We start from the raw sequence: 13,045 nt of genomic DNA, 5'->3' as shown, positions 1-13,045 counted from the left end.
CCCAATGTGGAGAGATGCATGTTTTGGTGTAAGTGACTAACCAACTCTTAGAGAAATGAACATACAAAAAAATACTTATTGGAAGCCAAACACTAGAGAAACAATGACCCTCATTGACCCTCATTCGTGAAGCTTATTGTCCCATGAGGACAATGGACAAAAAGCAAGGAAACAGACAATTAAAACAGTTACATATTGTGCTACGCACTGTGGAGAAAAGGAAGTTGTGAAGTGGAAATAATAGTGGTGGCTGATTTTTAGAAAATGTGGCCAGGAAAGGCCTTTCTCAGAAGAAACCACTTGAGATGGATTGAGGTAAGAAAGAACCCTCTATTACAGGAGCATATAGACCTTTCCAGACAGAGAAGGTAACATATGCAAGGGCCCTGGGCGGAAAGAATTTGCATTCAAGAAACTGAAAGGAGTGAAGCAGATGTGAGGTGAAGGGACGGCGGGCAGGTAGAGGTATGTGTACTCACATTCTTCCTCTCTTGTTGTATCCCCACCCCCCACCCCCGCTTTAGGATGACGTAAAGGTGGGAGGAGTATTTATTTTCGAATAGAGAGCCTCCAAAGGAGGCTGGGGCGAGGGCCAGCTATTTGCTTTCTGTAGTACACTAGAAGGTGGCCATACATCTTTAGGAAAAGATCCCACATGGCAGGAGGTGCTGATGTAGCAGTGACCAATGGCCAAGTTAATGAGCCTAAGGCACAACTTGCCTGGGACCCAGAAGGGACCAGATGTTCTTCTGTGCCTCAATAAGAGGCACAGGGTCTCTGAAAGGCCTGGTAAATAAGCAGAAGCCTGAGGGCAAGATACAGAACTTTCTTAAATAGAGAAGTGCAGACTACAGCAAACAGCCAGGAACACCCAGCTGGGGAACCATCTTCAGTAGGAACCCAGGGGCTCCTCCCAGGCCCAATAAGGATTCCTCTGTATGGAAAGATAAGGCCCAGTCAGCCTTTCCAAAAAACGGCTGTGAATCCTGTGAGCTGCTGATTATCACAAATGATGTGCAATTACTTCAGACTCTCTGGGCACGAGGTTGTGCTGAAATATCACTTATTTTTATTTTCTTTGCCACTCTCTTCCCATCATGCCTCCTGCAACTCTGCTGTTGCTGCAGAAGAGAGGGTGCCGCCTCTTTTTGGAAGCCAAGACTCAGCACTTCCACAGGCTTCTCCAAGGCTGGAACCTCACATCAACGGGCAAGTGGGTCACCTACTTTCCCATCTAAAGAGGGGTGACAGGGAGAGGAGCCTTACATGATTATAGAAGTATCTACACACTGGGTTCCCCAGAGGGAAGGGTTCAGGCAAGTCAATAAGTCCATTCTGACTAGGGCCTGAGATCCACTTTTGTGTCCAACAAGCTGGGCAAACACTGTCTCCCTGCCTCTGAGTCACAGGTTGGGCGTGATGAGCTCAGAGGATCCTGCCAGTTTTTATGTTCCACAACCACATCTTTGGTGATTCCTGAGGATCAAGCACTTTTTCTAGGTTGTCTCGGATTTTTCAAGAATACAAACTGAATGTTCTCTCCTACATCTACTTATTTTTATTCCTAAGCTGAGAGAGCAGTTTGCTCCTCTCTAGTTGGTGATACTTGGAATCCATGGCACAAGTGGTGAGGCAGCCTCGAGGAGGAAAGGGCCACCCTCCTGGGGGCGCTATCCCTGGAGGGCTGAGAAGCCCACTATGTCACTCCATTTCATACTGGTTCCTCGTCATTTCAGAAAAAACAGTTTCCACATACTTGGTGAGAAAAGTCTATTAGTTACCAAGTGGTGCATTCACATCTGCGTGAATGAACAGGCTGAGCCACCAGCTGAAGGTAGGGCGGAGTGGGCCAGCAGCAACCGGAGTTCCCTGTCAGCATGGGAGAGGTATTCTAGTGATGGAGAAGGGAGGAGAAGGGAAACAAATAAGCTTATCGTATCAGGTGAGCCCGTGAGAACTGCCATTAAGAAACACAAAAGCAGCTAAGGAGCTAAAGAAGGGCAGGGCTGTTGTTAGTAAACCCCTTCTACAGAGAAGGCATCTCTGGGGGGGGAACTTCTGAACAAGCCTTGGGAGCACATGACGCCTGCAAGCTCCGGGTCCCGGGAATGGCAGAAGCAGACAAGGAAGCCTGCTGGCGTACTGGAGTTAGTGCAAGGCCAGTGCTGCCAGCTGCGTGAGCAAGGACAAAAGTACGAAACCCTGTTGGGAGCTTCCAGAGGCCAGACTGCAGAGGGCTTCTGGGTGAGAGGAAGAACTTTGGAACAAACTCTGTGTTAGACAGGAAGCCATTGGACAGTTCTGGGCATAAGAGTGGCCAAATAAATAAATAAATAACAAAACAAAGAAAAAAGGACAACATACTATAGAATGATGAGGATAAAGAGAAAATTCGGCTCCCCAAGGATATCAAAGTTTTGAAGACATGAATCTTGACAGCAAATGACTTAATCTTCTTGGTCCAAATGCTAGAAGGATTAGGTATAGAGAAGACACACTCTACCCAGAGGTGGAGGGACCCCGAGTCTACATCGAGAGGCAAAAGGAGACCAGAGGAAAGTAGCACAGCCTACAACGGACAAAGGAATGGTTAATTGTGCTTAAGAGAGAAGATCTCTATTAAGAAGCAGTTATGTCCATTTTATTTGACTAGTTAGCTACTGAACAATTTAGTGAGAATAATTTTATTTCACTTGTGGTATATTTGCAGTTGTGATATTGATATTTATAATAAGAAATATAGCCCTATCCTGGCATAGAACTCCTAAAATCCTTTAATTTCCTGTGATGGCAGTGATGAGCATCCTTTGTTATGTTAATGAGATGAGGACTTTTGGAAAGCTCCTAAGCAGGAGGCTGGCTGTGGAGGAGGCTGGCTGGTTGCCTGTGAAGGCAACCCTGTAATTACAGGGTTGGAACCTTAAGACCCAACCCTAGACCTCCGAGGAGGGAAGAGGAGCTGGAAACTGAGTTCAATCTCCAGTGGACGATGATTTAATCAAGCACACCTATGTAATAAACCCTCCATAAAAACTCAAAAGGACAGGGTTTGGAGAACTACTAGGTTATCGAATAAGAACATATGTATGTGCCGCTATGCTGGGTCCCGAACTTCATGAAGATGGAATCTCCTTTGTTTAGGACCTCATCCTATGTAGCTCTTCATAACTGGTTTCCTGAGTTCTGCTCAAGCAAATTAACTGAACCCAAAGAGGGGGTCATGGAAACCTATGATTTACAGTCAATTTTTCACAAGGAAAGGTAAAAACTTGGACTTCTGTTTGACATCTGAAGTAGGGAGAGTCTCGTGGGACTGAGTGCTCACCTGTGGAATTTGATGCTATCTTCAGGGAGAGAGTGTCAGAATGGAGCTGAGTTGTAGGGCATTCAGGTGGTGTAGGAATTGCTTGGTGTGAGGGAAAAACCCACACATTGGAATTGGGTACAGAATTGCCACGACATAGAAAGACTTGTTTAAAAAGAACAGCATAGTTCTTTAGTTCTTAGTTTAACAGGGCTTATCGGGCCTGATTATCCTAAGCCTAAATCAATAACACTAAATGCTGTGACCTGTCCTGTTATTCAATATTCACTCAGAGATCAGCAACACTTCTATGGATAGTGCAGTTATAACAAGTATCTATGCAAAAGGCTTACTGGTTGTGTAAGTTTTAGGAAATAAAGTCAACTGCTAATTTTCTGGACCAGTGAAGAGAAATGGTGACTGGGAAGCAAACGTTCCTGCACTTTTCACCCCAGCCCTACTACTGTATTTTTCAGACCGTAAGACGCACCTAGGTTTTAGAGGAAAATAGAAAAAAACTGAAGCAAAAAGAATGGTAAAATATTTATAACATAAATAACATAGTATTTCACCAATGTAAATGTACACAGAACTCAACAGCAGCATTAACAACCATTATTCCTCCCAAATTGGGGGGGGGTGGTGCGTCTTATAGTCCGAGAAACACGGTATTTACTGAAGGGCCACTGTGCCTCAGATAACCAAAATCAGATGTTAAGGTATTTAATCTCACAAGCTTGCAAGTCCCAGAGGTAAAGTAATGCCCAAATACTTTGGGCAAGTATGCCCAAAGGCACAGAGTCAGAGCACAATAGAAATTTAAATCCAAGATTTTCTAACTCCAAAGTTGATCATATTCTCAAACCTGGTTAATTTCCAGAGCAAGAGATATTGGACATCCTACTGCCCCATGGAGCAGGTACTACGTAGGAGGATAATTAACAGCAAAAGAAAAAATGAGCTCCATTTAAAGAAATTTAACATCAAATGTGACTGGGCTTATAGTTTCCAAATGATGTGACTGAAGAGACTGCTGAGAAGGAATCGAGTAGATGACCATGGCAGGCATGGTTTCTTTGGTTCTGACTTTTTGTATCTTTTTAAGGACATCTGTGGAATACAAAGCATGAGAGAAAGATCTCGACAACTTAATAATGCTACATCTTAAGTTTTAATTTTGATTCTAACTGTAGAAAAGGTCCCCTGTGAAGTACTATGTGTTAGAAAAAACAGACAAACTGAGCCCTCACCTGTGGCTGGGGATGGCCACTACTGGGAACCTGTCATCACCCGGCCACGCAAACCCGCACTCCACCCAGCTGAATGGGAACATTCAAGTTCTCGAGCTCCAGAGGCCTTCACAATCACCGGTTAGGGTGTCGAGAACTTCTACTTCTCACTATCCTTACTGAGTGGATACTGTAAAATACTGAGCGTTATGATTATGGGGAAAATGAGGTAAGTTTTGGGTTTCACACAAACTATTATAAGGAAGAAATGAGAAAATGAGTCATGAATGAACCTGTACAACAGTTAGCTCTAGACTTTTAAACTTTATTCCATGGCAGCACCTAAACTAACCCTTTGTTTTTATTTAGCAATGGGAAAAGAATTCAGTGTCAAATAAATAATTTTGCAGCAGACTGGTGTGTGTTTGTGTATGTGACTTTGCATATTTTTGCTTTAACAATATGGGCACAAATGACATATATTGAACCATATCATAAGCATGTCTTAAAGTCTAGGTATTTAAACAGATGAATAATTATAAATCATAGGGCTAATTGAGCAACCCACATTAATAATGATTAATCCAAACAAATTTATAACAAAAAACAAGCACAGCAGTAACCAAACATCATAACCAATGGAAGACAGCCAATTACAAATGGTCTTCCCCCCAGATCACAGGTAGTCCAATCACCTGAGTGTGACTACGCCAAACAGGAATCGTAATACTGCCAACACATGGAAGTCAAACTTCAGAAAAAATGAAATATTTTGAAAACTCAGTCAGATTTTAATTTTAGCACCATTTCAAATTTTGGAATCCTTAATAATTTATACACGCCTATATAAAAATGAAAATCTATAGAATGTTATGCAATTTCCTGATGGCAGCTAACATTAATTGAGCACATACTATGGGTCAGGATGTTTTTGAAGTGATATATATATATATATATATATACCCTGTTTCATTGTTATAAATATAGGAGCTAGACATACTAATATTACCTCCATTAAACAAATGAGGAAATAGACACAGCTCAGCAAGCAGAAAAAACTGACATTCAAATGTAAGCATTCTGACTCCATGTTTTACACTTTTAACAATTAGGCTATATTGCCACCTGGAACCTGAAATTTTAGATGCACTCCAGGCTCTTGGGGAAAATCTGTGTAACTCATCTGTACAATCATTTTTAAATATGATGAGAGTGCAAATAGTGCAATGGTGTTGGGAGGAGCAGAGGTCAAAGACGGACTCTGGAGAAACTGAGAGAAAATCAGCAGACGTAATGACTGATTGTATGTGTGGGGTGAGGGAGGGGTAAGGAGGGGGCAGAGTCCAGAATAACTCCGAATAAGAAGTAGGAGCTTTGGAAGCAAGTAGGAACAACAATAGAAAAGCAAGCTTTTTGCTTGGGATGATGTTTACATTTGGGATAAGCATCCAACAGGCTTCAGGATGCTTATGAAATATTCCAGTGAAGAAGTCAGTTAAGCAGCTTGACAAAAGAGCAGGTAATGGGTGAGGTGGAGTGCAGAGAACTGTCACTATACCTGAAATGATCCATCCTTACCTCTGTTTAAATCATTCCTACTTGAGAAAGTTACCGGGATGAGAGACTGAGGGGTGCATGTGGGTGTTGGGGGTGGTCACCATAAAGAAAGAACCATTTCCCTGGCATGCTGGGGTGTTAAATCTGGAAGAATAAAAAGTAGGATCGAAGGAACCACAAAGCACAAATGCTTACACTTTTCTCCCAACGTATACTGAGCATGGTGCCCCTGTGTTACCCTCTCTGCGTACCAATCCTATGTTTACGATGCACGGCAGGCTCCGTTAAGGACCTGTACCTTATTGACTTTGTGGTTTTTAAAGAACCTAGGAAATTGTAAAGATGCCTGTCAGTTTTCCAGGGACCCATCTCATTTATACAAGAAGTTAAGGGATTCTTTCAAAGATGCCCTTTTAGATTTAAGGTTCAAGCACCATTGGGGATAGCTCAATGTAAGATATCTTCATTGAAGAGTAACTCACTAGTTTCATTCCGAGAGGCCACAGGGAGGGCAACAGAAGCAGTGAAGGAACAAAACAAACAAGAATGGAGAAAACTGCACATATGTTTCAACCTAGTTATTAGCCATGTGCCTTTCTGATCAGAAGAATCCTTCAGATAAATGAATAACATATTTTGGTATGAGGTCCATTAGAATTTACAGTGGTTAATTTTCTTCTTACCTTTCAGTAGCTTGAAAGACAGAAATAATAAATATACCAATATAATAAAGGGTTTTATAAAATTTTTACAACTATTTTTAATTGCTGAAATTTAAAATATTTTTTCTGGACATTTAAGTTGTTTCCAGATACTTACTATTAAAAATAAAAATGGAACAATGAAGAAAATAAATATTTGTTTTTTTCTAAAACATTATGAAATCTATTCTATCAAAAATTAAGATGGAATGTTCGAAAAACTAAAACATACTTCAGCTAAAAGCAATGGCCAAATTAGATGGATTTAGGTCTGGTTTTGTTCTCCAAACTAAAATGTACAAAATGAAGATTCTTTAACATAATACTATCAAAATAATTTCTTAATGACTATAACTCTTTGTTTATATGAAACATGCCTTTTGAGGCTTAATTGAGAGTAATAGGCTTTCAGTGTGGCTAGAGTGATGATTAATCAACTCACCTATCTGATATTTAGCTTTCAGACACTTATAATGACATGAAGAAACAGCATTAAGGTTTCTTCAGGCTAAGAATTCAGGCTAAGTATTTGAAAAGCAACAGCAAAGACAAAATACTCACGACATGGAGCTTCCAGAGGATGCCCTGTTACATCGCACCATCCAATCGGGTGAATGTCAGGGCTGTCCGCGTCTGTCCAGTAGTCATATTTGTGGTCCCAGCCATCAAAATGAACCTGTTGAATAATGAGTAGTTAATGATTAATTTCACTATCCCTATATCAAAGCACTGGAAAACAGCTCTCCAAAACTTTGAATGAAATTTTATTAATCACACATTACAGCTGAAACAATATTTAAAATGTGCTGTCCTTCCACTGTAGTGAGCAAAGTCTACTGCACCATTTTTTTCTAAGAATTTAATGAAATTGGTAAACAAACACGATTGTTCAGGATTGATTCGAATTTGAAGAAATACGACCAATCAATTTCCCCAACTAAGAAATGCTGTAAGGATACTCCCGGTCCCAGTAGCCACCACAAGAACCATGTCAGCATCAGCAATAAATCACCATTTGACATCAGTACAATCCTTATACAGATATGGGATGAATAAATTAGAGTACAAAGAAGCAATACATTTCAAAATGTTTAAAAATTAGGAGAGAGAGAGTCATTGGAACAACAGAGGCCAAGAAAGCAGACAAAATGTACTACTGAGTTAGAAGAACTAGCAGTTATCTTAATAGCTACTAATTATAAGCTTTGGGAAAATCTGAGGAAGAAGTATCACCCAGGTCCAGCAATCCTACTGGTCATCACTGTTTTGTCTCTTACCTACAAAATACACACCCGATACCCATGCACACACATGACACACATATACAAACAGGTCTGAGAATGATTAAATTGAAATAAAGTCCAATTTCTAAAATAAAAACCAAATACTTAGTTTTGAAACTTATTGAATTCCATGTCTGAGAAGATTTTTATTGAAAATATTTATTTGTGCAGACAAAAATAAAACTATCATATTTCATTATTTTATAACTATTTACTATCATATATTCTGTTTCTGACTATCAATTAAAGGGAGAACATATCCTGTTCAATGCAAGAAACTAAAAACTTTTAGAAAATCATATTTTAAATAAAAATATAAAGATGCCTAGCATTATAATAAACCAACTAAAATATAAATTTATTTTTCAGAGCACAAGACCAGGGAAATAAAAAGAAAGAAAAATTGTGTGTATTAAGTCCCAAATGAGTCTTGGTATTTTCCTCAAGATCCCTATTTCTAAGCAAGTTGCTCTCAGTGTGGTTCCGAGACCAGCAGCATCACCAGGGTATGTGTTAGAAATGCAGATTCTTGGGCCATGATTCATTCCTGCTGAACCAGAAATTCTAAAGGGCGGGCCCTAACAATATGTGTGTTAACAAGTCCTCCAGGTGAATATGATATATGCTAAAGTTTGAGAACCAGTAATCTTAGAAATAACTTTAAAAAGAATATTTCTACCATATTAGGTTTCTATACATGACAGAGTGCCCTTTTATAGTAATAACTATAAAACTAGACAAAATATATGAAGTTAATTGTTTTTAGACTTTGTACAATAGGCATCAGAGAAATGTCATCACCAAGTACACCCAGCTGAGTCCAGGACATCAGCGTGGAGAGAATTTCCTGATAATAGCACAGGGATGAAAAACATAAACAAAGCAGTTACGTTGTGCCGAGGAGACAGAGATTACTATTCCTAGCTGATAAAGCAACTGGAAATTGGAGGAGAAAGTTATAACAGAGAAGATAGAGCTACTATCTAGAAGTCAAAGGCTGGACCACACATGTGCGAGGTAAGACTCAGTGAAGGCAAGCGGAGAGCACATGGCACAAGCTTTGAGTAAAACGAAGACACTACAGCTCACACTTGACTAGGAGAATAGAGAGACCAGAGTGTAAAGATCTCAACAATTCCTCGAAAATTTGACTGAGGATCCAAAAAAGTTGTACTCTGGGAATAAGAACCACACCACTGTAGGAGCTACTGTAGACCAGCCCTAAAAAAGGCTAAAATCAAACTTCAGTAAGATTAAGAAGAATCCCCAATAATTAACTCTGATGAAACAAACTCTTTATTGATGGAAGAAAAATACTCAAAACTGTGTATCCTATGTCATTCATAATGTCCAATACAGAATAACAATTTATTAGACATGCAAGTAAGCAGGTGAATATGAGCCACAGTTAATTTTTAAAAACGCAGTCAAACCCGTCACCTGTTGGACAGCTTGTAGCAGTTCAGCGTGTGAACTCCACAAGCAGAACTTGTTACCCATGTGTGAAAGTACTAACTCCATCATGTTTAGATGGACCCTTGAGATATGACTTGAAATGACACAGCGTGTAGTATCCTCGTGCAGCATCTAATTCATTGGCCCATCCCGGCCTTTGAGGCGGGGACCATAAAGAGACATGTATATGAAAACACAGACATGTACCAGTTGAACTGCATGCTGAGAGGCATCAATTGTCAAAAATGTGATGTATATTCATAATTTTATAGCTTTTAAGTTTTTTAAATAAAATTTTAATTACACAAAATAAAACTTTAAAAGCTATAGTATTATAACTACTACTCTTTATCTTATATCTATTCAATGAAAGGTTTTTTTGGCCATGAAATTCATAAGTCCTTATGAAGAACATATAAGGAGAAGGGTCAGCAACTCAATCCATTTTATCCAGTGGAAAAGCTTAAAAAGGACATTAGATTCTGGCTTATTATGTTATATTAAACAATATAATTACAAAAGAATTTAAATGCAGTCAATAGAAAGAGACCCTGAGATGACCCAGATGTTGTAATCAGCAATGATTTTAAAGTAGCTATTAAAATAAGTTCAAGCAATAAAAAGGAAAAATGGTCTTAATGAGTGAACACATAGTGAATCTCAGCAGGAATATAGAGACTATAAAAGGCAAACAAATTAAGTTCTATGACTTCAAAGTAAAATGTTTGAAATAAAAAAATTCTGGATGGGCTCAACAGATTGATGATGGCACTCTGAGAAATGAATGAGTGAACTTACAAACAGACTCACAGAAATTATTAAGTGAAAGTGCACACATTAAAAAAAATTTAAAATAAGCACAACCTCAGGAAGTTGCAAGCTAATGTCGACAGGCCCAATACACATGTGTTGGGTCCAGAGGGAGGAGAGAAAGAGAGAATGGGACAGGAATTGTGGTTAAACAAATTCAATTTTCATCATAATCTAACACTTGTACTCTTCAAATGATCATTAATTAAAAAGGAAAAGCAAACTATGAACATTTGTAATGCATTTATCTGACAAAAACTTGACAAAAAACTCAATAAATAATGGGCCAAAGATTGATAGATTTTTTGAAAACAGAAGACTCATGAATGGCCAATAAGCAAATTAAAAAACTGTCAACATCACTATTCATCAGAGGAACCAAAATTAGACACTACTGTATAGCCATTCAAATGACTTAAATTAAACAACCGACAATATTAATTATTGGTGAGGCTGTGGAGCATCAAGAACATTCATACAATGTTGGGGAGTAGGGTTGTACAATTATCCAGTCATTTTAGAAAATGTTTTGCTACTTCATTATAAATTTAAATATGTACCAACTCTATAATTCCTAGCATTCCACTCAAAGGAGATGAAAATATGAACGTGTGTAAGCAAGTGTTCCTTGCCATTTCATTAAACCCATGGTTATCTGGGAGGGGGTGGGCAATGAAACTGAATACAAAGGAGCACAAAGGAACCTTTTGTAGTGTGAAAATATTCCAGATCTTGATTGCAGTAGTGGTTCTATAAGATACACATTTTTCAAAATTTATCAAAATGTACACATAAAATCTGTACACTTTACTATTTATAAATGATATTTCATTAAAGTTAACTCATTTAAAACATTTCTATATTCAGCTGCTGTCATATGGGGCATTTCTGATCTTATACTGTATATTTTATTATGATGTCTCAGCACTCCAGACACAGCCAAACTGCATCGTACGTCAGTACCAGGCAACTAAGGATTCCAGGTGTGAAAGGCAAAACTGACAGTCCTTTCTAGAATGGTATTAGTTTCTTTGAATTTACCAGTAGAAAGAAGTTTATGTAAGTGTGTATGAAGAATAGGGTGAAGAAAAAATTTAAAGAAATATTTTTCTCAAGGTTTAACCAAATTTACATTAGGTTAACCTAATTTATTTCAACCTAATTTAAATATCCTTCTGCATTTTCAGTTCAATTATTTATGTTTCAAAAGCAAGTAGGCACCCTCTAAGCACAGACGAGACAGGTCGCATGCTCCAGCAGGATGGTATGTCGCGGAGGAAGGCCTTTCTATTTCAGGTACGGAGCCTGCACCTGGGAATCCTACTGTAGAACTGAGTCTAAAACTGAAAGGTAAAAAGATAACGTCTTAAAAGTTTTTTTTGAAAGCTGGTACAATGTTTCTATGCACTCTATACAACATTCTACCTTATGTTCACTAAGAAATGTTAAATTATCCTTTCCAGGTCTGTATATAATTACTTACAACAAAAGCCTGGGAATTAAAAATACTCCCTGTTAACCCAATGGTGAGACGCTCCCCTCCCCTGCAAAGTCAGTCTAAACTTGGAATACATAACGAAAATCTGTACACAGACAATCTTTATGAAAGATATTTTCTTATCTTTGAATTTTCATATCTCTGGAGTAAAAATCTAATTTTAAGAACTCTAACCAGCCCTGGCTGGTATAGCTCAGTGGATTGAGCGCAGGCCTGTGAACCAGAGTATCGTGGTTCAATTCCCAGTCAGGGCACATGCCTGGGTTGCAGGCCAGTTTCCAGCAAGGGACCCATGAGAGGCAACCATACATTGATATTTCTTTCCTTCTCTCCTTCCCTTCCCCTCTAAAGATAAATAAATAAAATCTTTAAAAAACATTAAAAAAAAGAACTCTAACCAGATGGTCAAATTAATGGAGGAGATTGGCATTTTAAGAATATTTACAAAGTCCTTTCGTAAAGCAAAGATCATTTTGAAAACCAAATCATCTCCAGCACTGTATTCCATAATATTTACAATTTGTTTCACATGTTTGGGTTTGAATAACGCTGCATAAAGATATAGATCCTTCTTGCTCAGCTTTTGATAAACTGGAATACAAAGGTCATATAAATGAATCAACTGCTGTCTCAAGTCATATCCTTAAGTGGACAGTGATGCTTCCTGATAGTACTACCATCATATGCATGAGTGATTAATGACTGCGAATATAACTTGGACATTTAAGAACTAGACCAGCAAATAAAAAGCCAAGGACACGCTCCTTAGCGTAAACCCAAAGCTGTCAATCCTTTGCACAGACTCCTCCACGCTTTGTTTGCCTTTTCATTTATTGCCCAACGCCCACACGGGGAACTTTCCCTTGAGCTTTGCCACTTTGCCTCAGTCACCTTGGCTGCCTCCAGAATTGCCAGCACTGTGGCTTACACGTCATCAGACCTCAGAAATGATTGGGTGGATGAGATGTATTATGGTAATCATCATCAATCCTTGGTGTTTCTTTGGGCATTTGGAACATAAGCAGTTATTTATCTAGGAATATGGGAGCTAAAATTAACGCTCAATACCAACAACTTTATTAGCTTAAGTTATCACTACATTTGTTTGCTCCTCCTACATAGTTTTTAAAATTTTAATTTCCATTTTAAGAGTCTTATTGGATATATGTATTTTACTGGCACAGGCCTCTAATCTATTTTAAAAGGTC

At 38.7% G+C, this 13,045-nt stretch overlaps 1 protein-coding gene across 1 annotated transcript in view; it reads right to left on the bottom strand.

Annotated features, from left to right (window-relative positions):
* Positions 1-13,045, bottom strand: part of L3MBTL4 (L3MBTL histone methyl-lysine binding protein 4) — a 435,810-nt gene that overhangs the window by 192,877 nt on the left and 229,888 nt on the right. The window contains exon 13 of the mRNA XM_053664334.1: positions 7,353-7,467. Within this exon, the coding sequence (XP_053520309.1) occupies positions 7,353-7,467 (115 nt within the window). The remainder of the gene's footprint in view (positions 1-7,352; positions 7,468-13,045) is intronic.

This window comes from Artibeus jamaicensis, unplaced genomic scaffold, assembly GCF_021234435.1.
Source record: "Artibeus jamaicensis isolate MK-2021 breed Jamaican fruit bat unplaced genomic scaffold, CSHL_Jam_final contig_354, whole genome shotgun sequence".
Lineage (NCBI taxonomy): Eukaryota > Metazoa > Chordata > Mammalia > Chiroptera > Phyllostomidae > Artibeus > Artibeus jamaicensis.
Note: the sequence above shows the minus strand (reverse complement) of the source record. Positions and strands in the feature narration are given on the sequence as shown.